The 24,949-nt window shown below is 57.7% G+C and overlaps 1 protein-coding gene across 12 annotated transcripts in view; it reads right to left on the reverse strand.

Annotated features, from left to right (window-relative positions):
• EPS15L1 (epidermal growth factor receptor pathway substrate 15 like 1) overlaps positions 1 to 24,949 on the reverse strand; it is a 96,633-nt gene continuing 71,684 nt past the window's right edge. For 4 of the 12 annotated variants that reach the window (XM_060630532.3, XM_078443237.2, XM_060630535.3 and 1 more), the window contains 4 exons: positions 20,117 to 20,249; positions 17,913 to 17,960; positions 5,495 to 5,700; positions 1 to 566 (listed from right to left, as the gene is read on the reverse strand). In XM_060630532.3, coding sequence (XP_060486515.2) covers positions 420 to 566; positions 5,495 to 5,700; positions 17,913 to 17,960; positions 20,117 to 20,249 — 534 coding nt within the window. In that variant the 3' untranslated portion in view covers positions 1 to 419. Of the gene's footprint in view, positions 567 to 5,494; positions 5,701 to 17,912; positions 17,961 to 20,116; positions 20,250 to 24,949 lie in introns of those variants that run through there. The other 8 variants (XM_060630546.3, XM_060630541.3, XM_060630534.3 and 5 more) reach the window with 7 other exon arrangements.

The raw sequence follows: 24,949 nt of genomic DNA on the forward strand, positions 1-24,949 counted from the left end.
TTGTGTTTTGTATTAAAATACTTTATATTAACCGTTCGAACTGAATTTTATACAACGGATGCGGACACCGCCCAGATGTCTGTCTCAGAAGGGGGGGTCGGGGAGGCGTCGGGTGGGGGCGCCCCGGCGCCGGCGCGAGCAGGAGACGAAAGGCCGGGAGTCACGGTCCTGTGCTCCGGGCGGAGGGAGAACCGGGTGCCGCCGCTCAACAGGGACGTCACGGCACAGGTGAGCCCCCCGAGCCCGAGGCCCTCTGACCCGCGAGTCCTTGGCGGAACAGTGGCGGCCACGCGTCGCCACGTGAAACGGGGGCCACTGTGCGTGCGTGCGTGCGTGCGTACAGACAGACTCGAGCTTTCTCCTTTTGCACCAGCGCCCCCGCGGCCGTCCCGCCCGCGCCGGTGGCCGGGGCCGGGCGCCTAGGCGGCGGGCATGTCAGCCTTGCTGAGCGCGATGGCCAGCTCCAGGTCCTCCTGCTCCTGCCGCCGCAGCCGCGCCAGCCTCTCCTGCTCCGCCTTCTCGCTCTCCCGCTTGGCCCACGCGAGTTGCTGCTCCTCATTGCCAAACTGCAAAGGAAAATGGAGGTGGGGTTACTCGGCCCGTAAGCTGCGAGCCGCCACTTGGGGGGGGGGGGGGGGGGAGAAGAGGGCGCCTGCCGCGCGCACTGTCGGGGTGCAGGAGAATGCAATGCTGGGGTGCGCTGGGGGGGGGGGGGGCGGGGGCCGCGTGGCGTGCACGTGAAAACCGGCAGAAGCCAAAGAAGCCCGTGTCTCGGTCGGGAGCGGGGAGGGGACACGCACGCCCCCCGGTCCTGACCCAGGGTCACATGCACTGAGAAACAGTCTGACCTGAACTGCCACCTGGGACCTCAGAGAAACTAGTCGCCCTGCCCGCAGGAAACCAAGGCAGGCAACGCGAGGCGTCAGTTTGGGGACACAGAGAGATTTCCTGCAACTCCCCGGGGTCGGGGTCTATGAGGCTTCAACGGGGGTGTGAAGGAGGAGCCTCCGCGTGGCCTCCTCTCAGGCGTCTCTGAAAACGGCGGTGGAGCAGAGGTCTGAACTGAGGAGCTCAAACAGCGAACCTACAAGGCCCGGGCCTCGATGACGGGCGGATGACACCAGTGGGTGGAAGACGCCGAGACTGGAGAGTTCTGGCACGTGCACGGGGCTCTGGGCTTCACATGTGCACAGACGACTGTCTTGAAACGCGGCATCTCTACCCCGGCCACGGTCCGGGGAGCTCTGGGCCTGCTAAGCGCCACTCTGTACTTGAACATTTACAGCAGCCAATCGGTCCAGGAGTTCTTGAGGTCCTTTTCCAAAAGTTTCAATTCAAAAAAAAATTTTTTTCAGCAGCAGAGGAAACCGTTCTGATACCAAGATGGGTGGTTTCACCTTAGCTTTCTGGCAAGAAAAGCAAAGCTAGATCTCACACGCTCTTCCCGTGGCGTGGGTCGCTGGCTCCCCCCAAGACCCCCGTCACATGCCCCAACGCAGACTTGGGGCCCTTCCCATGTCTCTTCTCTGCACCCTCTCTGCCGGCTCTTCACTAAGTGCTGGACGACACCAAAGAAACAGGCAGGCCGGCCCTTGGAAAGGTGGCCCTCGGGAACAGGCATACAGACAATCCCAATCTGACACGGGCTTCGAGGAGGCCCATACAGACCCCAGGGGGAGCACTGGGGAAGGAAGCACAAAAGACATTCGCGGCTACCTCTCCACACATGTACTGAGCCTGAGTGGCAACTGAGGGGTGAGCTCGTCCGACAGGTGGGGACACGGAGGCCTGGGGACAGCAGGGAGCTCTGGCCCGCAGCACGCTGGACTTTCTCTCTGGGTCTGGGTGGAGGCGGGGCAGGGGTGGTCAGCCACAGCTGCGGAGTTGGGGCTACAGGGCACCTTCGTGAGTGTGGCTTTTGCCGGGGTGGGGGGTTACCAGACAACCCTGACGTTGCCAGAACAGAGCATGGGGTGGGAGGGGCTAGACTTCCAAGGGCTTGTGCACCAGAGTGGGGGAGGGGCGGTGGAGGAAGCCTGGTCTGGACCACATGTGGCCTGGAGAAGGAGGTGGGACAGGAGAGGCAGCCTCCCTCCGTCTGGCCTTGGGAGTCAGGTGGGGACAAGTGTGGGGTCAGCATGAAAAAGAGCCATCCCCAGGAAGAAAGGCTAAGTCTGACTTTCTCAAAGAAGCTACCCAGAAAAGCGTTCAGGGGGGTGATGAGTCTCCAGGTAGGACTCCCTGAAATCTGGTCCCCACCCCTGTTTCCACTGCCCGTCACAGAAAGCCCCCACCCCCGCACTCTGGGGAATTTTCCCATACCTCATCAGGAGAAAAACAAGGAAAAAACAACAAATGCTGGCAGAAATGGCAGCATGGTTGACAGGGACCTTGTCCTCTGTCAGCTCAGAGGCGGGGGTGGGTGGGGGCTGACAGGCAACGGCCAGGGTGATCCAGCCCCAGCCTGGAAGCAAGGCCAGGAGGGGTCAAGTATCGGCTGAGGCCACACGGCCACACCATGATTCCCGCCCAGCCCCAGAGTCTTAGGGTGTCACCACAACGCCTCCTGCTCAAGGGGTCTCCATTTTCAAATTAGATGTGCTGACAGGAACATTCCAGATGCCTTCAGAGCAGACTGGGTTGGGGCCAGCTTCAGGATCCTCTATGGAGACTCGAACCAAGCATATGGTTTGTGCGCACTTGAGAAGCAGGCTGGACCATCGTTTCCGAGAGAACACCGGAGGAAGAGGGTTCCTTGTGGCTCCCTCTGGGCCTCATGTCAGCAGAAAATTCTCTCCGGGTCCCAGTGGACCCCGGTCCTCTGACCTGCCCGCGTCGTGAAGGCCAGAACCTGGAGCACCTGCGGATGCGGCCGCCACTCCATCAACGGCAGCTGACTCCCGCTTCACCCCTGCGCCGTCCTGGAGCAGAGACAGTGGGGCACAGGTTGCTGCCCTCCCTCGACATCTCGAGGCGGACACTTAGCAGTTTTACTTCAGCAGCCTCTCGGCAGAAATCCGGGGTCCAGACGGCTCCGCACACAAGGCACCCGGGACCGTTCCTCCCCGGGGCCCGAGGCGTGTGACAGAGCCTGTACCGTGCCATGCGCGGGACGCCTGCAGCCACCTCCCGCTGGCTCACTGCTGCCACCGTGAGAATCGCATCCAACTCGGTTGAGGGTGCACGGCGCACCGATCTGATAGCTGCTCTGCACTTCTGGAAAAAAGAGCCATTTTGCTAACCTATAAATGCTACTTCCTAATAAACACATTTGCCTGAGACAGAAAGTCTTGTTTTGAAAGAAATCTTGGAGACGTTTCCCATGAACAGCTCCAAGGACAAGTAACCCATTGATGGAAACTCGGGGCTCATAAATTAGAGGCTTCCAGAGTGGCAGAGCCAGGGCGCCAACGGGGGACGGCACGCGCAGTGACATCGGCGTAACTGAGCTCCAGTGCGGACCCAGAGGCTTCTGTGCGGGGAACAGGGCATCTCGGTGCCACTCTTAGAACATCCGAGCTGAAAGAGTCACGGTGCCAGTGACTGGGCAGGAAGAGACCCGTCAGCGTTTACTTGGGGAAGCTGAAATACACAAACCAGAGGAACTGACTCTGGCCCTGTTTTGAGTTGGCCCAGATCTTCAAGGTCCAGGGAACCAGAAACCAGTGGCCAATGGGCTGCATCCCTGGATGCCATGAAAACGCAAAGACATCCTGAGTGCCCCAAGGTGGGACAGGTTGACCATCTTGGGACTATAGTAGGACCGAAGGGGACAAACCAAACCAGTCAGGTGTCCTGCCTGCCTCTCCCCACACTCCATCCCAGCAGAGTGGCCAAATCCCACTGTTGGGTCATTTCCTCTGGAAAAACTGGGGCATCTGAAGCGGGAAAGGCGATTTCAAACAAAGAACAGCAGGGCTGCAAACTGGGTGGAACCTGATCCCCCACCTGGAAACGAGAATGATCAAATACCAGGGATGTTTCTGGAATGACCAAAAATGTTGGGCCAAATGACAGCTTGAAACCTCAGATTTTTTTTTTTTTAATATTTTCCCCAAACCAGCCATCAGGTGGGGGGTGGGGGTCACAGAACCAGAACCATGCATTTCAGAAAGAGAACAGTCGTTTCTCCCAATTGCCAATCACATCTACTTACCCCTCTTCCCTACCCAAAACAGAGTACCCGAATCATGCGTGAACAGCTCTATTTTTCTCATCAGCGTTTAACATTTTTTTTTTTCCCCACCAAAATACAAATGTGGTACTATTCAAGAAACTGTAGATAAAGCGGGTTTTGTTTTGGGCTTTTATTAATAATGTTGCCATTTGTATACATCCACAGTGTGCACTGGCTGTCAACAAAATTCAGCTAAGGGCAGTCGTAAAATATTTATAGGTCGCCAAGAGCCGAGAACGTGTCGGCATCTCGGGCGATTTCGGTAACGCCACAGGATGGCTAGCTGTGCACGAGGTGGATCTGAAGCGAATCAGGCACTCACTGGGCACCGACAGGGCACAGACTGTGTTAGGACAGAGAGTCTGGGACCAGGAGGTCTATTAGGTCATGCGTCTCCACCCCTAGCCAGGAAACAAAAGTACTTTGCAAATTCGAATGAAGAAAACCTTTTCAAAAACAAACAGTGCGCGACAGACCCTGAAACCAGTTCTGGGAAGACAACATCTGAAGCTCTCGGAGAACAAGATTCTCGGTACCCAGGAAGGTACTGAAAACAGCCTGGAGGGACAGCGTTTTACAACCTGGAATCTTTTCTTGCGCTCCGCTCTGAGAAACAAAGCCAGGCTTTCAGAAATCCCAGGATTAGCTTCTGAAAAGGCACTTAGCTTTGCTAACTGGCTCCGGGAGGGTTTTGGTTTTGGTTTAGTTTTGGCAAAGGGAAAGGGCGTCAGGGCAGTTGTTCTGGGCTGGACTTCTCTGTGCCTTGTAGCTGGTAACTTAAATAAGCGCGGAGAAATCAAACGGCTCTTCCTTTGCGGGTCCTGCCTGGGTCCATCCGTCCTCACGAGGACGGGGCGGGCTCCAAATGCACTGGGGCGGGCCCATCACAACTCTGGCAACGGAGACCCTTCTGGGGGCAGCGACACCCTAACGAAACCTCTGGCGTCTTGTTTTCAGACTTCGGAAGCGTGCGACACCTCAGCTGCCAAGAGTCCCTGAACACAACAGCCTCTGGGCAACAGAAATAACACAGAGTCTAACCAGGAAGGACAGAAACAGGCCTGTTTGGCCACCCCGCTGGAAGAAAGCATGCCCTTATCACAGAGTATCCAAACTGTAGCTCTTTTTTTTGTTTTATTGAGAAACTGTTTTTCTTACAGAGAGCAGTAGTACAGAATAAATAACACAAGTGAGAGCACTGAGGTACCGGGGGACATAAGCCAAGTTTGCCTTTGGAAAGAGACAAAAAAACAACCCCAAAGAAGCTGCAAGCGGAGGGTTGGGGGTGGGGGGTGGCGCAGAGGAAGCTCAACTTACAGAGGTGAAGTCTGCAAAGCCCAAGGAAGAGGCTTTAGAAGGTTTAGCTGAAGAGGAGGGAGCAAATGGATCTTTTCCACTAAACGGGTCCCCAAACCCCTTTTTATTTTGGAACGGGTCACTGCTGTCAGCCCCGAGTGGCTGGAATGGATCGGGGGGCTCGGGAAAGTCTGCAGAACCAAGCTGGCTTACAGGTGTACTTTTACCTGGAAAGTTTAGGAGAAAAAAGAAAAGAAAAAAAAAAAAAAAAAGGGGAGAAAAAAAAAAGAAATACAAGTTACTGACCACGGACAGAACAGAGTCCTGACCGAGGAGGCCGGCACGCGCTCACGGAGACACCCTCTCCCTCTTTGGAAAGGGCTGGAATGCCGCTCAGTGGTGGGACAGATCCCGGAGAATCCTGGGTGGATCTCGCTTTATGCTCACCTTATCCCAGAGGCTTAACGGGTTTGCGGGCAAATACAAGAAAACCACTTCAGACAACCCCCTCCCTTCCCCGCCCCACACAGCTAAAATTTACTGTCTTTAACAAGCGAACTCGCAGGCATGTTTCAAAGTGACTCATTTTAGTGTGGCAACACATTTACTTATCACACGGAAAGTCATGGCTGAGCAGAAAAATACACTGTAAAACTTCTAACAAAAAAAGGGGGGGGGTATTTGCAATTAAAAGGGGGAATTGGTTTCACAACATGGTACAGAGTTAGCATTAGTTGTGAGGCTCACCAGACAAACCCCCTCTGCTATCCTGAGATTTAGATGTGCTTTCAGCTCCCACTTCTGCCCTTTGGTGCTGGTGGCTCCAACGGGCAGGATTTGGGCCTTTCTGGGTTCTTGCTGCGAGGGTGGCTCTAGGATGCCTGGGTCCTGGCAAGGCAGATCGCTACGGGATGAGTGTGGGATACACATGCTTAGAGTTAGAGACAACTGAGGCCCTGAGATCACGCTAGGGGCTGTGGCTTGAGGGCAGGCAGCTTCTCCTAACAAGTCCTGCCAGCGTGCTAGAATATTCCACTAGGAACCAGGGGCCTCCCCAGGCCTGCCTAGCAACACTTGATGAGCCTCCAGGATCTGCCCGTTTTGTAGGCCGGGTCCCTGCCTGACGCCACTCCTTTGCCCGATGGCAGGCCAGGGGGGTCGGGGCGCCCAGAGTGAGGTGTTTAATTCAGTCCAAGCAGGTCTGCGTCCGAGCCCCAGGCTACAGACTAGAGGGCACTTAACATAATTCCAATTTGTCCATCCAGCTGTTTACGTTTACTCTTGCAATTTCAAAACCAATGTGCACAGAGAACCTAAAAGCCAAGGGCCACATCGCACATATGACCTTGGACATCTAGCTGCACATCCAGAAAATGCCTCCAGCCCCGAGTGGCATCTCAGGTGCCCCCATGCAGCACCTGAGCCTGGGACACCCGCCTTCCTCACCCAGCCAGCCTCTGCCGCATCACCTGCCAGCTACAGAGACCGCCCACCCACCCATCTTCAGGCCCAGCTCTCAAAACTATCCTCTCCATGTTGCTGCTCGGGCTACATTTCGAAAGGCCCTGAGGTGTCCCTAAGAGCTCTGCGGCCACGGCCTGCCTCTGCTTCTTTCAGTGTCAAGACCTCACCAAGGACAAGCACCTCAGCCCCAGCCGGCCGGTTTCCTACGTGTGAAGCGGGAATAGAGGCGGGGCTCAGATGAGACGGCTGAGGCGTGGTGCCCCTGGGAGCAGTGGGGTCTGGCCCCCCACCCCCGAGGCCACCCTGGCATCCTGCACCGCAGTGGGTTCTGCCCTTCTCGGTCACACCGCCCGCCCCAGGCAGTACCAGTAGGACTCAGGCAGACCAAGAAGCGGGGAGGGGGCAGGCTGGCGCATCAGCCCACCTCTCCCAGTGGCCTCAAATCAATTCATAGGCAGATGCAGGGCCCGACGGTGGGCGGGCCCTATGAGCTAGAAGAAGGAGCCCCCACAGAGAGCCTTTGCCAAAGCCCCGGGTGTGCCGCTGGCATGGGTTACGGGACCGGACGGGTCACTCCCCAGAAGGGTAGTGCAGAGTCCGTGCAGCAGGAATTAGGACCTCTCTCTCCCATAGCAAGTGACTTGCCAGAGAGAAGGCCTGGGGGTTCCCCCCCCCACATTCTATACTGGCTGCGACTCTACCACTGGGGGCTCCTCCCCCGTCCACGACAGAGCCCAGATCTTCAAGCTGTCCCTCCGGCACCAAGTGCTGCTGCAGGTGCCATCCCCCCTGACATCAGCTCTCCCTAACCCTAACCCTCCTCCTGGACCTCTGCGCCACAGGGCTGCAGGGAGCAGGGTGTTCTGGGTGCTTGCCACAGCTCCCTGGCTTGTCCTGCTGGCCTCGAAGAACCACACCCCCCCCCCCCCCAACACGGCTGCCGTGCACGGCCGGCCTGCTCCCTGCTCTGAGGGATGAGCCAACGGGTGAGTCAAGGCCTCCCTGGTCCCCAGACTAGGGGGAGAGGAGACAGCTGTCAGGTGAGCCCGGCCCAGCAGCTTGCAAACTCCAGGCTGTCCACCTGAGAACAGTGGGGGGCAGACATACTCCAGGGGCACCCCAAGCAGGAGGAAGGGTGGGCATGCCCACACCACCCGGAGATGCCCTATTTCTCTTTGCAGCTACCGCCCCGAGCAAGCAGCTCTCCTCTCTCCTGGGTCCCTGGGAACCGCTCACCTCACTGGTCGCTCCCCCTCCCAGCTTCCTGCCCCATAGGCCATCCTCATCCAGCAAAACGGCTTTTTAACATCGAGCTGATCCCCACCCTGCTGAGATCTCCCGAAGGCTCCCTGCTGCTCTAGGAATACCCACCAGCCCCGCCCAGCTGAGTCCTTTGTGCCTGCTGTCCCCAGGCCTGGGAAACCCTTCCTCTTGCAGAGCCAGAGGCTGCCCCTCCCCACTTCTGGTTGAGATGCCTCCCCATCTACTGTTCTGCGGCCGTTACCTTCTGTCATTATGTCACGTGTGTATTTTTGCTCTCTCTCAACACAACATAAGCTCCCTGGGGCTAGGGCCCCGCTGTCCGCTGCTGTGTCCTGATGCTATCGTAGGGCCTGATGCTTTACACCCTTGCTGAATGGAGCTTTCTACTGTACAGGTCCCGCTGTACCCCCAGCCCCACCCCAGGCCTATGCTTCTCCCATCGCGCGGTGACTCCCGAAGGCCCTGCAACCCATGCCAAAGTCTCCCCAACCGCATTGCCTGCCACCCCTCCAGGGCTCGAGTGGCACCTCCTTTCCTGGGAACCCCCCCAATGCGGGGTTTTTTTCTGGCTGGTCCCTCTGCCCAGGATGCACTCCCGACTCAGTTGCTACTGTCCTCTCAGGGGAACTCCTGTGCCCTGTGCTCAACTCTTCCAGCCCAGCCCTGGGGCAGGCCAGACCTACCCCTGGGAGACGGGGGGTAGCACAGCAGCCACCCCTCGACCCTGTCCTCAGCCTTAGTCTCCTACTCCATGAAAAGGGGTTGTTACGGGCCGAACTGCAGCCCCCACAAGTTCGTTATATTGTGCCCACCCCCAGCGCCTAAGAACGTGACTGTATTTGGAGACGGGGTCTTGGAAGAGGTGATTACACTAAAATGAGGTCCTGTGGGGGGGCCCCTGTCCCATACGGGTGACTTTATAAGAAAAGGGGATTAGGACACACACGTCCACAGAGAGAAGATGATGTGACGTGAAGACACGAGGAGAGGATCACCAGCTACCAGCCAAGGAGAGAGGCCTCAGAAGGAACCAGCCAAGCCTTTCGGCACCTTGACCTTGGACCCCCAGCCCCCAGGGCCGTGGGACGGTGGTACATTTCCGTTAGGCCGCCCAGCCTGTGGTCCTGCTACGGCAGCCCGAACACACTCACGTGGGGGTCGTGAGGGGCCCACCCCGTGTGGCTGCCAGAGCAGTGACCAAGAGGAGGGATCCACCCACGACAGGGCTGCCTGCTTCTGTAAACCAAGCTTTTCAGGTATGCCAGTGCCAACACGCTGTGCCGACTCGATCCTGTGTCCTCTGTGGCTGCTAGGATAACGTGAGGCCTGCGGGGGATGAACACTGACTCTCTGGCCTTTCATGGGGAAAAGCGCACCTGCCCCTGATGTGGAGCAGGCACGGAGCTCGGACAGCAAGCAGGCGGTAAGCACTCACTTCTTCCTGCCATGCGATCAGGCCCTTCTGGGAGACTGGAGCCCCCCGGGGCCCCCACAAGAAAACCGAGGACCCTTGGCTGCAGCTCTCTGCTCTGATGCAGCCACTCAGAAGCCCTGTGTGCAGCACGGTGGCACCTGCAGCCTCCGGACAAGGGCACCTTCGCCTTGGACCGCTTCACAGGCACCCGCCCATCCCCCCTCCTCAAGCTCTCCTTTCCCAGCGTGGAGCACAAGCCAGGGGCCGCCCCCGAGAGAAGACGCACAGCCCCAGAAGATCCCCCTGTGGAGTGTACCAGGAGGCAGACTCCACCTCGCCTTCCAAAGCCCATGCAGCAGCAGCAGCCGAGGCCTGAGCGTGGGGAGACACACGTGCTCCTGAGTGAAGCCCGCTCCAGGGGCTCCTGGACACCAGGAAGACTGGCCCTCATCTACACACTGACCCAGTATATGCAAGGACCCCTAAGGCCACAGGCAGGGGTGCCCTGGGGGACAGCATCCTGAGGGTTGGGGACACAGGCTCAGGTTGCATGAGGACGGGATGCTAACCCAGTATGCACGGTCCTCGTGGCATGGCCACTCCCAGCCTCTTTCCCATTGCCACTTCCACTGTCCTAACCACCTGTACCATCCATCCTGCCCAGCCAGTCTCTCTCGCCTCACCCTTCCCCGGCAGACCCCTCCCTCCGGGCTCACTCCTCCCCTGTGGGGTCTCCAACTGCCTTGTCCCCCTCCCATGGCACCGATCCTTCCTGGTGTAGCCCCCAGCACACGAGGGTCAGTTCCTCCTAGGTGGGGCTCGGCAACTGCTGGTACAAGTAAATACCGCTCCCTGGCCCTGGTGGGGGTCCTCGTGGGCCCGGGGCTGCCATACAAGAGCCACAGGACTGTCCTGAGGGACCTGAGGCCCTTTCGGGGAGCCCCTCTGGTGAGCTAGAAAAGAGTTCTGGCTTCCGTCCTCTGCAAGAGAGACCAATGTTCACTGGTGCCCTCTTGGGCTGATTTTTTTCAAGTCAAAAACTAAAATGACAATGGACCAAAGAAGAAGATTCTAATACAGGAAAAAGTACAGAGTTGCTGGGGACAGGTTGGAAATACCAGGGCACGGCACAGCCAAGTGGCCAGCTGCTTGACTTCCTGGAGCATTTCTTGCAGGGTCTGCTCCCAAGGGCAGACAGCGGAGTGGGGATAAAAGGGTCAGCTGACCCCAGCCCGGCCCCAAGCGCGAGGAGCACAACGGTCCGAATGTTCAAAGGCAGCACCTACTCTGTGCTCTTTCCTTCTTTTAAATTGGGAACATCTCCCCACCCTGGTTCGGGTTTGTTGTGGTTTTTAAATTGCTTTTGGGGGTGGTGGTTCAGAATCCAGCCCACTAGGATTTCAAGCTGAGGTTTCTGACAAGCAAAGAGGTGATTGGGGAGATGAAAAGTGTCGTTCACATCAAAACTGCTGGGGCCTGGTCTTGCTCCGTTGCTGAAACCGTTGTTATTTAGAAATCATGACTGCGTTAATATGAAACCAGGGCACATCAACTGCTCTTGATTTCAGAGGGGAAAAAAAAAAAAAGAAACAAAACGGTTTTTTCTCGGTTGTCTGTTTTTGTGCTTGGGTGCAGAGGCTGAATTATTGGACCCGACACGTGCAAACTCGGTGGCGACTCTGGCTTGGCCTGACACCGTGCCGGCGACCAGAGGCTTTCTGCAAAGAAACGCACACCGTGACTGCCCTCGGTCCAAACTTCCTACTCTGCACCCCCATTTATTTTTAGCAGCTGCACTTTTCAAACATTCTGGGTGTAGTTCCTGCTTTTACATAACCACTTCTGCTAACGCCTTAATCGTTTTTCCGATTTTCTGAGGTGTAGTTTATCTCGAACGTGACAAAGTCATTCTAAGCTGCCTCCGTGCCCCTGAGCCAACTCACTGCCCGTTTTCTGCCTTTTCCACGACTCCAGGTGCCACAAGGAAGGAAAGATGCTGACTAGAACACGGTGCAGAGGAGGCAACGGCAATCATTTTTTAGAAAGGGCTGGAAAAGAAACTAACCAGGGTGACTCCCGACACATGCCGTTTGGGAGGCGTGGGGTCACCACTCCTAGAGGGCTGCGCGGGGCACCGCCTGACCCCTTGGCGGAGGGAAGGTGGTGAGCGAGGACGCACCAAGCGACGACCCCCCGGGGGCTGGGAGCTGCGGGCATGTTGCCCACGGTGACTCTCCAATCTTCAGAGGAGTCCTCATTAACAGAGGAGTGCAAGATTGAAGAAAAGGCAAAGTAGGGCTTATTTCAAACCGCAACAGTTTCAACAGCTACCCAAGCGGTGCACCGAAACCGCACACAGGACTGCCTTCGGCAAAAACAATACGAGCCTGATGGTTTACCACAGTGTGTGCTGTTAAAAAAAAAAAAAAAAAAAAAAAACAACCAGTGGCCGGCTCCACCCTGGTAGAAATTTCTTTAATTCTATTTAACTTTTCAAGGCCGTGTGTGCCCCCCCCTTGCCCCCCGAACCCTGGGCACCCGGGATCGGGGAAGCGGCCGGGCCCCGGGCAGGCGCCCCTGAGTCTCTGACATCAGGACTGCCCCCTTGTCACACCTTTCCCAACGTGCTTTTCAGGAAACCGCTGCCCGGGAAGGGTCCGCAAGAGCCCGGCCCGCCAATGGGAAAAATGACGGGCTACAAACAGAAAACCGGGAACGCTCAAAACTCTCGATGGGAGGTAGATTCCCTTATTTGAAAGTCTTTACTTAGGAGGAGAGGAAGAGGTTTTGGGTGATTGAGGGTCTCGATGAACCTGAAGGGTAAAAATATCAAAAATGCACCGAAGTGTGAGTGCATTTTTCATCCCAACTGGACATTTGCTGGCCTCTATTTGTAAGATTCAAGGCCGCAGCTGGAAAATGCAACTACGTTTCTGGAGCTGAGAGACAAATACAAAAACAAGAAAACACAACAACAACAACAAAAAAAAAAAAAAAGAAAGAAAGAAAGAAAAGAAAAGAAAGAAAAAAACAAAGGTTTGTGGTCAGGACAGCTGCCCCACCTTAGCTATTACCCTACACAACACAGGACGTTCACACCACTGCCATTTATGCCAACACAGGACACGTCCACACGGCTGCCCCTCACCCTATACAACAGGGGACCCTCGGGCGACTGCCCCTCACCCTCCACGGCACGGGTACCCACCCAATTGCCACGCTTCTGACTGTCACATCACAAGGGAGGACTGTGGCTGGGGAGGGGGCACTCTTAGCTTCTCCCTTCCCGCCCCCCCCCCGCCCCACCCTCAGCAAAACAGCTTCACCGGGGGCAGTGGGGAGAAAGAGAGAAAAAAAGCAGCCCGTGCAGAGCACAAGGCTTCAAATTCATAATCCCTCGGGAACCTTTGACTGAAAGAGACTGCTTTTCAACCAACACACTTCAGCCTTTTCCTCCGGCCCCCACCTATCTGGAGGGACCTGGGGGAGGCGAGGGAGGGAAGAAACCCATTTCTCCAACCGCGGCGCTCGGGACCAACTAACGGCTTGCAAGCGAGGAGCCCTGCAGATGCCAGCCGTGCTCGCTCTCACTGATGCACATGTGAGAGAAGGCAAACCCGGCAGATCAAAGCCGTGCCAAGTAGCACAGCCCCGGCAGATAAAATCTGAGGTCCCCACCATCACAGCGTTGAGATTTTCCACTAAAAATATTTACTGAATTTTAAGAAAAATCTGCCTAATGCATTGAGGGGAACAGGATGAGGTTTGGTACTGAATTGTTGAGAAAAGCTGAACAAATATTTACTATTATCCACCAGGCATCTCCACAACTGATATGTTTTTCAGCCTCTACGGTGTCTGGGGTGGTCAAAGGTCATGGAATTGAGCTGGGTGACGAGCCCCGTGGATGTGGGGTCAACCCGCCATCAGAAGAGAGAGGAGAAAAGGGGGAAGGAAAGTGGCCACACTCTTTGGATCCTCAAGACACACGTATCACTGAGAGAGAGGATTTTCAAGAAGTTTCAACAAAAGGCTCCCGACAGGGGCTACTTTAGTTCTGTGCCAAAACAGGGAGAGGAGTTCGCGACTTACAAGTCAATTTACCAATCTGTCAAATTACAGATCAGTCTTTACAACAAAAACAATACGGACTGCAGGTCTCATAGTTCTGCTTTTGCAAAAATCACATTTGTTCTTTGAATTTCGCCTTCGACACACTCTGCTGGAACAGCCCCGTGCGCCGACCTGCGCCAACCTCTCCCAGGGGCTCAGGGCGCCCTGGCAGGGGATGGGGAGACGCTCGTGGCTACGCAGCAGCCAGACAGGGGGGAGCCCTGGGTCTGTGCCACAGGGCCGAGGTGGCCCAGATCTCTGTTCGTCCCTACAGAGGAGCTCCAAAGCTACCAAATCGCTACCTCGGCACGGGCAGAAAGGCGTCGTGCCCACATTTAACAAAATCACAAGTGTCATAGGCGGGTCTGAAAGACGGTTAGAAAGCGTGCGTGCACTGGAGGTGCACAGCCCCCAGGAGCTCCCTCCTACTGTGGGGGCAGCTTGGAAGGAGTGAGTCCAGTCTTAGCAGAACAGGGGACCCCCCCACTCTTGCTGTCTGTATGGCCAGACTCCCCCCTGCCCCACACGCACATGCTGTTTTTCAGCTGACAAAGGCAAAGGCAAAGGAATGACTCGGTACTTTGAATCGAGAAATGAGGGGATGTGGGACCGTGGAGAAGCAGGGGCCACACCGGGCACACCTTCCTAGGCTCCTTCACGTCGCTCTAAGTGGAACCAAGGGGTTGGGGGAAGCCTGGCAGCAGGCACATGAAGCCCTCAAGATGGCTGGGAAGGGGGCGGGGGACCAGGGACGGGGCAGTGGCTCCTATCCATTCACACCCACGGTCGGTGGCAGGACGGGCAGGGGGTCCAGGCTCCCTAAGCCCACACCCCACCCTGAGGCCCCACAGCCCCCCAGGAACTCGGATTCCTCTGCTCCGGGACCCCACGCCACTGAGCTACAGATGACAACTGTGTCACTCAACTCCCACTCAATCTTTCCTCCGGGGTGCAGGAGGGTGGGCGTGTGCTAAGATAGGCAAATGCTTCTATTTTCAAACTCAGCCGACTTTGCAGAGCAGAAATGCACCCCAGAGAACACTCCATCTCCAGGCATTTCTCAAGGAAGAGGCTGAGAGGAAAAGGGCGTTTCTCTGTCTGCGGGGAGCAGGGTCTGCTGGCGAGCGCGTGCTGCCAGGGCGTCACCCCCAGCCCTGACACAGATGCTCGTCCCCTCCCCGCCCCCCCCCCCACCAGCTGGCGGGGACGGCGAGCGGGAAAGGAGGGCTCCACCAGGCTGGGCGCCCGCGGCTCCGCTGCAGCACCCCGACCCAGGCTGGCCGGCAAGTGCCAGAATTTTCCAGGCTTCTTGAGATGGCGGCGAACCGCTCTTGTCCCATTCTAGAACTTCGCTTGTACCCACCGAATTATCTCTTTGAAATCATCGTGGGAACGGAATTAAAGTAGTTAGGTTCAAGGTTGAGGTGCTAACCGCACGGCTCAACTGGAGAAGCCATTTTAAAAGTGGATCTCGAGCGACAAACAAGAGGTCCGGGACCCACACGGGCGAAGGACGGCCACCCCGGTTTCAGCCTCAGCCTGGCCTGTCAGAGCAGGTGGAGAGCCGAGCGTGCACACGGGCTGGTGCCGTGGAGGAACTCGGGGCTTCCTCCACGACTGAGTCCCGCGGGCGGCTCATCCGGGACAGGCAGGGTGACCGCCCAGTGAGCGGGCTGGCCTGTGGGTGGGCGGCAGCCAGAACTGGCCAAAGCAAGAAGCCGCAGTCACCCTGCGTGGCGTCCACACACAGCTGTGGGAGGGGACTCCCGTTCCAGGAGGGACAGGACTGCTTTTTTGTTTTGTTTTGTTTTGTTTTTTAATCATTTGACTCAAACAGGACTCAGATTAAATGCGATTTCATTTTCCCTGTGTCGGTTGGCGAATTCAGGGCAGGTGGGAGGGGACCAAAAAAGGCAACCTGGGCATGTGCATGGCTTTACTGTGGAGGTGAAAAGGTCATTAGCAGTAATAAAAGGCTAATTAAATTGCGGAGAGGTTAAAGGTGACTTGGGGGCGCCGCAGGGGCCGGGCAGGGCGCAGGGCTGCACTTGCAGGAAGTGGGGAGGGTGGGGCCGAGGGCAGGATCCCGCTATCTGTCGCTGGGGTGCGGAGGCCCAATCACTGACACCCACACAGCCATTTCCTGCCCTTGAAAAAAAATCTGTTTCTCCCTTTGCAAATCAACAACTTTTACCTAGAAACTCTTCAGCGGTGAGTTCTGACTGATCTCGGTCTCTGATCCGTTGCAGAAAATACACCATTGTTTACCTGGGGGAGGTGTGCGAGCACCAGCTTTAACTGACAGGTTTCAGAGGCTGCGAGCGGGGTCTGTTTTGCATCTGCCTGGAAGAAACCAATTCTCTCTACCAAGAACAGGCACCTGCTGCTTACTGAATACCTTGACAGACCTTTCTAGAAAAGAGCTCTGAGCACAGAGAACTCAGTGTGGACCCTGGAGCTCCAGGTGTCCCAGAGGGTGATTCTCAGTGGTCCGGAGGGCAGGCACGCTTTCTGGCTCGGGTCAAGACAGAACTGCATCTTTAGCAGTGAAAGCCGATGGCCAGCCGTGGGCTGCTCCAGTCACATGTACATGACATCAGAACTCTTTCACAGGGAACCTCGGTGAGGCTCCCAGGTGGCCGGTCCCCCACCGTGATCGCAACAGGCTGACACTTAAATACGCGAGTTTACTGCACGTCAAACCTCAGTGGAGCTTTTCAAAACAAACAAAAACAACTCCCACAGAAGGGGAATGCTGCCAAGATACGGCATGCGAGCGACGGTACCCAAAAGACCATGCGTGACTCAGACCCAAACGTGCACCCCGTCCCGCACAAGCGACAAGAGCTGAGCTTCGCCAGAGAGGACCCTGGAGCCCTCTTTGAAGTTCAGCTACCCATGCTCTGACTCTTTCAGCTGCAGAGGTTTCTGCCAAACTGCAATCTCGTGGGGGAAAGGGTCCCTTGGTAACTCCCGGCGTGCACATGGCTGCCTCAGGCCCAGCTTCTGTCTGCCTCTGGGAAAGGAGCCTGTGGAAGAGGACCTGTGTCCTGGTCCCGGGACCCTGGGGAGGGGATGGGGACACACATCACACACATCACAGTGAGGGTCATCACCATGCAGGGCACTCTCTCCACACGGCCCCTGCTCGGCCAGAGTCGGTCCCATGTTCAGTCAGGGAAACCGAGGCTTGGTGAGGAGCAGGCGCCCGCCCAGAGCCCCTCAAGGAGATGGCAGAGCCAGATCGTGACCCTGGGCCCTTGCGCCAATGTCCAGAAACACGGACTGAGCCTGACCTACCATCCTGGGTTCTAGTGGCCTCACATATCAGAGCCACCTCCAGGTGCAGAGACCTGGCAGAGTTCTAGACCCTACTACGGACGAGCCGTGCCTTCAGGTTGGTTTCTGTGAGTGCAGGCATGAAGCCGTGAGTTTTGGTTTGTGGAAAAAACCGTTCTCGCCAGGCAGTCTGGACCGTCCACTTGGGATCTCCATGGAGCAGGGCTCCCTCACTAGGACCACAGGGCCCCCAGCAGCCAGGTTCCCACTTCACCTTGCCCCCAAGGTGGGGCCACAGTGGGGCCTTCCGCAAGCTGGGAAGGCCCTTGAGTGTGACCATGTGGTGTTCCCAGGTGGCAGTGGCCACCTCAGATGCCGGCCGGGTGGCCTTTCCACACGGCAAAAGGCCCGGTCAGTGAGAAGAGCGGAGAAGCACATTCTGTTCCCTCACTTTCAAAAGGTTGGCCTTCGTTTTCTTAAAAAACAAAAACAAAAACAGAAAAACAACAAAATTTGGACATCTCCCTGGCTGCTGCCTGTTGTAAGCAGCCAAGAAAACACGAGTCGTGCCCTCTGTCCTCATAACAAACACTTTGAGCAGGACTGGCTCCAGACTCGTCCACTGACCTGTCCTGCTAATAACCAGCTAACCCCCCGACTGCTCCGGGGCTTACGCGGTCTCGCTCTGTGCAGTGTGGACGTGGAGGGGTGGTGTCAGGGTGCACATCCCCCCCCCCCCCCGCCCCAGATGCAATCGTTAAAGTGTCGACTGCTGGGTTCAGATGTCATGCGTGGGGTGCACCTACACGGCCGGCAATTTCCGTGTTGTTAGAGGTTAGTACGAAATCGCAGCTGAGCCACCGCTGGAGGCGCTCAAACGACAACGCTCACACGGCGTGTACCTACCACCCAGCAGTGTGTACAGCACGGAGTTTTTCTGATCAGCCACTGCTTCTAGGTAAGAGAATCAGACGAGAGACATTTAGACCTCAACGCAGGTACGTCGCGGCCGTTACAGATCAAACACTGAGCACGCATCACCAATCTCCAGAGCACTCTGAACCTCATTCCAACTGTCGACAGGGATGGAGAGGCCCACGGGGGGCAGGTCGCTGGGTCCAGGGCTGGCCCTGCGGCCACTCTGCTGGGTGACAGTGGGTGGCCCACGTGACCTCTCTCACTTCCCTTTCCTCTTCTGAGAAACGACCATCATGGTGCCCATCCTCCCTTGGAGGTCTTGCTAGGTAAGCTGGCTAGGGAACAGACCCACAAATGCTCCCTGAGGGTCTATGGACATGAACGGGATATTTGGGGCACCAGCACCTCACCGGCCACGGCAGAGCAAGGGTGCGGTGGCCCAAAGCCAAGAGCAAAGCAGCCTGAGACTCCCCAGAATACAGGCCCAAACCTCTCCCAAATGCGGATGGCTTCTCTGCTTTCTAAGTCCGCGGTGCGCTACGAGCAGAAGCCCAAACGGGGCGCGGAGGCTTTGCAGAGGGTGACACGAGGGGGAAGGGGACAGTGAAGAGCAAGTTTAAACGCAGATCCGGCACTGGTTCAAGTAAGGGGAGGAGGCGGAAATAAGAGTTTCCAAGAAACCCTGAGCGTGAAGTTCTGGAGCATCTCCTTGAGGCCCGACACCTCCTGCCCCCCCCCCCCCCCCCCCCCCCCCGTGTACGAGCCCGTGTGTGCGTGAGAACGTGCCGTGTGCAACGCACATGCAGGTGCCTGGGAGCACTGTGTGAGAACACATACAGGCGAGGGTGCACGGGAATGTGTGCGTGTGTGCACACGCGTCTGCACATGTGAGCGGCACGTGAGCATGTGAGCACGCACGGAGGCACATAAGCGTGAACCCATGCGTGGGCGGGGGGTATGCAGGCGTGTGCACGCATGCTGTGGCTCCCTTCTTTCAGGTGGGGCACGGAGGCCTGATGACTTTCCATCAGGAGACTGTCAGGGTCCCCGTAGAGCCGCCCTGCAGGCGGGGCTCCCGTCCTCCTGAAAGCAAGCCGTAGCTCGCTCAGGTGATATGACAGGGCAGGCGGCCTCTAAAAACAACTTCCCCTCCATTCACCTCTGCTAGGAGGAAGACTTTGACGGGTGGACCTTGTGTGGGATGACTGGAGGGCCTGGGACCAATGACCAGGTGTAACTAGAGAGTTCCACGGGCCGCCGAGTGGAGCCCCAGGCGGACTGAAGGGCAGAAGCTAGCTCAGGCAGGACCAAGTTTCGAGGGAGCGTGTGGGTCTCCTATGGCCACCCACTCAGGACAGCGTCGCGGAGACTGCCTGAAGCCAGGGCAGCAAGAAAACAGTAAGCAGGGGTGGAGGAAGGGGCTAGGAAACTGCAGTGAATCCCTCTGCCACTCGAAACAACAGCTTTCTCCTTTCGAGTCCGGCAACCTGGCCTGTCAGCCTGTGGCCATCATATGAGACAGAGTTCCCACACAAGCTCTGAGTCCTCGGCCTCCTCAGGGGGACACCTGGGCCCTCTCCTGAGAGTGGGGCCCCAGGGGCAGGACCGAGAGAGAGATCAGCAGCACCAGCCACAGCCAGGACGGGCCAGGTCTACAGGAAGCCCCCTGCTTAGAGCTTTTCGGGAGCGACACCAGGCGGGAGCCAAGCAGAAAGGAGCCCGGAGCCACCTGCCTCCTCTTGCATCAAGCACGGCCAAAAGGACCCCCACCCCAAACCCCACGCCGAGTCCTTGACCAGCAGGGAGGCACTGGATCGAGGGGGAGGCCTCAGCCAACTTGGAAAATAGCTCGGGTGGGGGGGGGAAGCCAGAGGGGCCACCAGATCTTGACCACACACGCCACCACAAGGGCTGAGCCCTGGGCCTTCTGGAGACCACCCTGGAGGCCCACACTGAGCCTGGAGCCCAGGGGCCCCCAGGACAGGGTGAGGGTGGGTGGGGTGGGAGGCGTGCTCCAGGCACACACCGTGCACGGACCCAGGCCTAAGCGGTAGGGAGACCCTCTTGCGCCAAGTGTGGGGCCCCCGACATCTGCTCCACTCTGGTCTGGTGAACAGAGAAGCCCCTGGTCCCCCTACCGCCGCCGGCCTGCGACGGGGGGCGGGCGCTGCGAGAGAAGAAAGCGTACTGACCGCTGGGCGGTTTAGGCCGCGGAGGAGCAGGTTTCTTCGGAGGCAGAGCGGGAGTGTCCTGTTTACTTTTAAAGGGGTCATCTGGGAATCCTGCCCCTCCAAAGGAGGAGGTGAAAGGACCAGAAGTTGGGGGCTGTAAGAGAGGACACGAAAGAGAGGCAAAAATAATCGTTAAAACGGAGGCAACGGATGTCCATTCAGCCAACGCTCACGTACTGAGAGCCTCGGCGAGGCCCCCAACCCTCCGGGGCTCTGCGGCATGGCCCCACGGGGACCCGGGTCTCTCCCAAGACCCCTGCTTTCCTCCACCCTCAACAGCCAGGGTCCTCTGGCCTGTGAGGGGCAAGCCAGCGAACAGAGAGCAGGCGACAGCCGCCCTGTGCCTTGATGGGCTGATGTCACAAGAGGGGTGTGGCCTGCCACACGCACCATCCTACCCACACAGGGACACTGAGTCTTTCCTGACCCCAGGGTCCCCTGGGCCTCCTGCTCATGCTTCAGAGATGGGCCCCGCCCAAGCCCTCACAGTAGCTGCAGACCCTTCCGTGTGCCGCCTCTGGGCTGAGCACCGGGTCAGAACGGCAGCGGAGCACCCCCTCGCCCCCAGGTGGCCCGAGGGTCCTGCTGCCCCGCCCACTCCGGCCGGCACCGGCTCAGCTGCCTCTGCCGGGCTCCTCTCACCCCCACCCCACCCCCCACCTCAAATGCAACTCAGAGCCGCCCTCCCAGTGAGACAGATGCACGGGTGGGCAGGGGGGTAGAGGGGACAGCTAGGTGCGCAGCAGTCTGCAGCCCCAGTGCCCACAGGTGGCCTCCACAGCGCTCTTCAAGGTACAGGGGGACTTCGGCAGCGCCCCCCCACTGCCCGATTCTTCTGCCTCATCCCTGCGGCCGCCCCCATCCCCTCGACAACTCCCCGGTCCCTGGAACTCCTTGCGCCCCGCTGCACACGGGGTCTCCAGCTGGGATAAGCTCTACCTCATCCACCCCGATCCCCTCTTGTTCTCAGAGACTGACCGAGCCTCACCGCCGCCCCCAGAGCCCTTTCTGCCAACTGTGCCTGCCTGATATCCTGGTGGGACTCCACAGGACACACGTCACCAGGTGCAGACACGGGCCCCCGCCCAGGTGGTGGGGCGGCCCTGTGGCGGGCCGTGACTCGTCTCCGTGGGCAGCTCGTGCACAGAGTGCCAGTACGGTGCCGGGCCACGACAAACCCCCAGCGGCAGACGGACGAGCTGCAGATGGGCCAGCGCAGGTTTCAGGTGACAGGGCCTGAGTCCTCCCTCCTCTGGGATCCAGTCATGGCACACAGCTCCCCCTCCCCTGGGATCTGAGCACAGGGACAATGACGTGCAACCCCCGCCCCAGGCACAGTCATAGACACCAGGCTCAGTGGGGAAGAGGTGGCCAGCCCACAACGAGAGGGACATCCTGCTGGGCAATCCTGGTCCCCTCTACCAGCCCTCCGAGACCTCTAGGGTGGGAGATGTTGGCTCCTTGCTGATCTTCTCGTCTTCCCAACAACCGCTTCCACTTTACACACAGGGAAACTGAGGCACAGAGAGGCGATGCAGCCTACAGCCACAGAGCACCTCAGTGTCAGGGAGGTCAGGGAGTTAGGAAGCCACGTCATCTGCCTCCGGGGCCAGGGCCCTCCACTGCCGGCGGCCTACCCCCTGTGATAGGTCTGGGGCCTTGAACCAGGCCGAGCTCTGTCCTCGGGCCCAGAGAGACACAGGTGGATGCAGCCAAGAGGCAGAACAGGTCGCAGGGTCAGTGGGACAGCAAAAGCCCTGAGGAAGACGGGGGTCAAATGAAGAAGACTCAGTCCCCTGCCAAGACCATGCCAGCCCCCCAGGAAGCTCAGAGCAAGAGGGGCAGACGGGGCTGGCAGGACTGTGGTAAGGCAAGGAGGTTCTTCCCTCCGCGGCCACTGCCCCCCCCCCCCCCCCATTCTGGGCTCGGTGGACACCTGTCCTTTTAGGAACAGAAGGCAGGGAGTCCTGCAGCTCAAGTTTCTGGAACGTCTACACTACAGAGTGCAGTGGTCAGGAGGAGGCTGGGAGGCCCTGCCTGGGCTGGAGGCCCGGCCCTGCCACAGCCAACTGCTCGGTGCCTCAGCTTCCTCATCCGTGAAATGGCCATAATGACAGGCCCTCGCTCTAGGGCTGCAGCAAAAATGCAACGAAGTCATGTGTAAACAGCTCCAACAGGCACCCCAAAAACACTGGCCCAAGATGGCAAAATGATCATGCCAAGGGTGTGGCCATGGTCAAATTCTTTTAGATGCCCATAGGAACCTGCGGATGCCCAATCAGCTACTGATGTTTTATTCCTGCCGTTTCCCATTAACCATAGACCCTGCCCCTGGAGGGCGACAGCGTGAGAGTTGAGGCAAAGTGTCAAGGTCTATTTAGAGTCTGTAGTCTGGGAATGGGGGTAAGGGGTCGGGGGGCAAAGTTGCTGGGAGAGCATGTGGGTTCTGCTCCTGCCCCCGCCATTCACCAAACGCAGGCTCATGAGATTTCTGCACAACCTGAGACAGGCAGGCGGGAATCAAAACCAATTTCTTAGCAGGGAGGTGGCATGACCAGCCCAAAGGCCCCCCACGTGGACCCCAGTCTTCGTCCCAACTGTTGGGAATGCACCAGCTCTGGAGTGGCAGCTGGAGACCCCGCTGTGCGTCGGGTACATGGGTCCCCGTCCATCCAGCCCGCGAGCTGCAGCCTGGACCACGAGCCATAAGGATGGTCCCAGCTGGTGGAGGGCACTTGCAGGCCAGGATGTCCCTCTGTCCCCTCTGTGCTCAAACCCACTGAGCTGGTGAGCTCCCTCCAGTGGGACAGGGCTCCACCCATAAAGGCCCACTCCCACCACGTCCGTGAGCCACAGCACTTCTAACACCACACAGCCCTCGAGCAACATTTCCGAATCCCAATTTTCACAACTCCAGGTTTCCCAAGAACCCTCCTCTGGGACCCGACCCGTTCCTCCTCAGGCTGCAGCTTCAGGGAAAGTCGCTATTTTTAGAAGGGTTTCAGTAAAGCCGGCAGGGGCTCTCCGGGCTGGCACAGCGTGAAGCGTGCTCAGAAAGAAAAAAAAAAAGAAAACGAAGAGAAAAGCCACTATAAAAAGCACCTCTGAGAGGAACATGTTTGGGTTCACGGTTTAAAGAGTTGGTTTAAAGCAAGCTACTCTCACCTTTTAAGAAATGGCCCTAAATAGAAATGCATAGCTTTAAAAACCACTGGAAAAACGACTGGAAAGGGCCTGACGACCAGCCAAGGACTGCACGGATGGCTTTTTTTCATGGGGGGAGGGAGTGAAATAATTATGTTCAGGTCTTGTTCTTACTCTCAGATGCTCAGAATTTGTTCTTAAAGCAAGGGGATGGATTAACACGGGTCTAAAAACATCTCTGCGGGTCGGGGGGTGGGAGGACCTCCCCTGCCAGCAGCAAGCCCGAAGATTCTCCCGAAGGAATGTGCTGGAACCAGCTCTCTGGCGGTCACCTTCCCTCCGCACCGCCGCGCAGAGGAGGACACCTCGACTTAGGGTGGAGTCAAGAAAGGGCTCCGTGTGCATCGCCTTGCCACCCCACTCAGAGGGGGAAAAGCTGGCAATGTAAAAAACACACACAAAAAAACAAAACCAAGAAGCCAAAAAAAAAAAAAAAAAAAAAAAAAAAAGCCTTCTCGCCACTTTACTTTCATTTCCTTCAGCATTTTATTTATACACACGATGTTTTTCTTGAAAAACAGAAAGAGAACCAAAGGGGAAAACAGAGTCCTACGAGGTTAGGGCTCGGTGTGCAGCTGGACGAGTGGCAGGACACCGGGAGGTGACGGGAGCGTGGAAACAAAACAAAGGAGCACTGGAGACAAATTTTCCACGGCCCCGTCCAGCTCCGTCCAGCCAGTGCCTCCAACAGGAAGGGGCCACCAGCTCTGGAGTCACAAGTGCACGTGTGTGTGCGGCCTGATCGAAGGACACGAGGACAAGGAGAGGGAAGCCCAGGGCCCGTCCAGACTGGCCGCCCGGCGCAGCCCCCGCCAGCCCATGCAGCCTCTATGAGGACACCTCTCAAAAGGGCACCTCTTGTGCCCTTGTCCTTGTCTCAGCTCTGGCCACTGGCGGCTCACTCCCTCTGTCTTTGGGGCCAGCCTCCCAAAGGGAGAGGGCTCGCTCAGACAGCTGGAGAATGCAAGGCAGGCCCCTTCGTTTGGGGACTGCTGCCACCGTGTGGCACAAGTTTTCTGCTTTCAAGAGGTGATTTTCCTGCCTATGAAGCAGGGACGAGAAAGCGAAGGACGCACAGCTCCACTCCAGGAGCAGGGAGGGCCGTGTGTAACAGCCGCCAAGTGACAGGCAAATGTCCAAGCAAATCTCCTGTCCTGGGGCCTGCTGGCCAATCCCAGACAGCATCCTGACCGTCCGAGTCCCAGCGTTCCCACACGAGGCATGGAGGCTTGCTCCCCGCAGGCACTGCAGTGAGAGAGGCAGCTACACCAGCACCTCCGAGCTCCCTCCTGTGACAGCCGATGGCTAAGCAGACACCCTCTCTCTGGCCAGAAACTGGGTTTGCTACCTTGACGATGTACGCTCAATGTGCTTCTCTGAAAACCCGAACGGAGTCTCGAAGGTTCCGCAGAAGCCGTGTGCCACAATCACACATTGGCTCACCACAAGTGCTCAGTGCCCAGACGAGTGTGTGTCCCTCAGGCTGAGTGCACCTGGAGCCAGCAGGCCCCCCGGGAGCTGGCTCGGCGGGGACGGGCGGGGGAGGGGGGCGGCTGCCCAGTAGGGGTGGGCAGCGTGCAGGAAGCAAGT

This window comes from Panthera onca, chromosome A2 (genome assembly GCF_046562875.1).
Source record: "Panthera onca isolate mPanOnc1 chromosome A2, mPanOnc1 haplotype 2, whole genome shotgun sequence".
In the NCBI taxonomy this organism is placed as follows: domain Eukaryota; kingdom Metazoa; phylum Chordata; class Mammalia; order Carnivora; family Felidae; genus Panthera; species Panthera onca.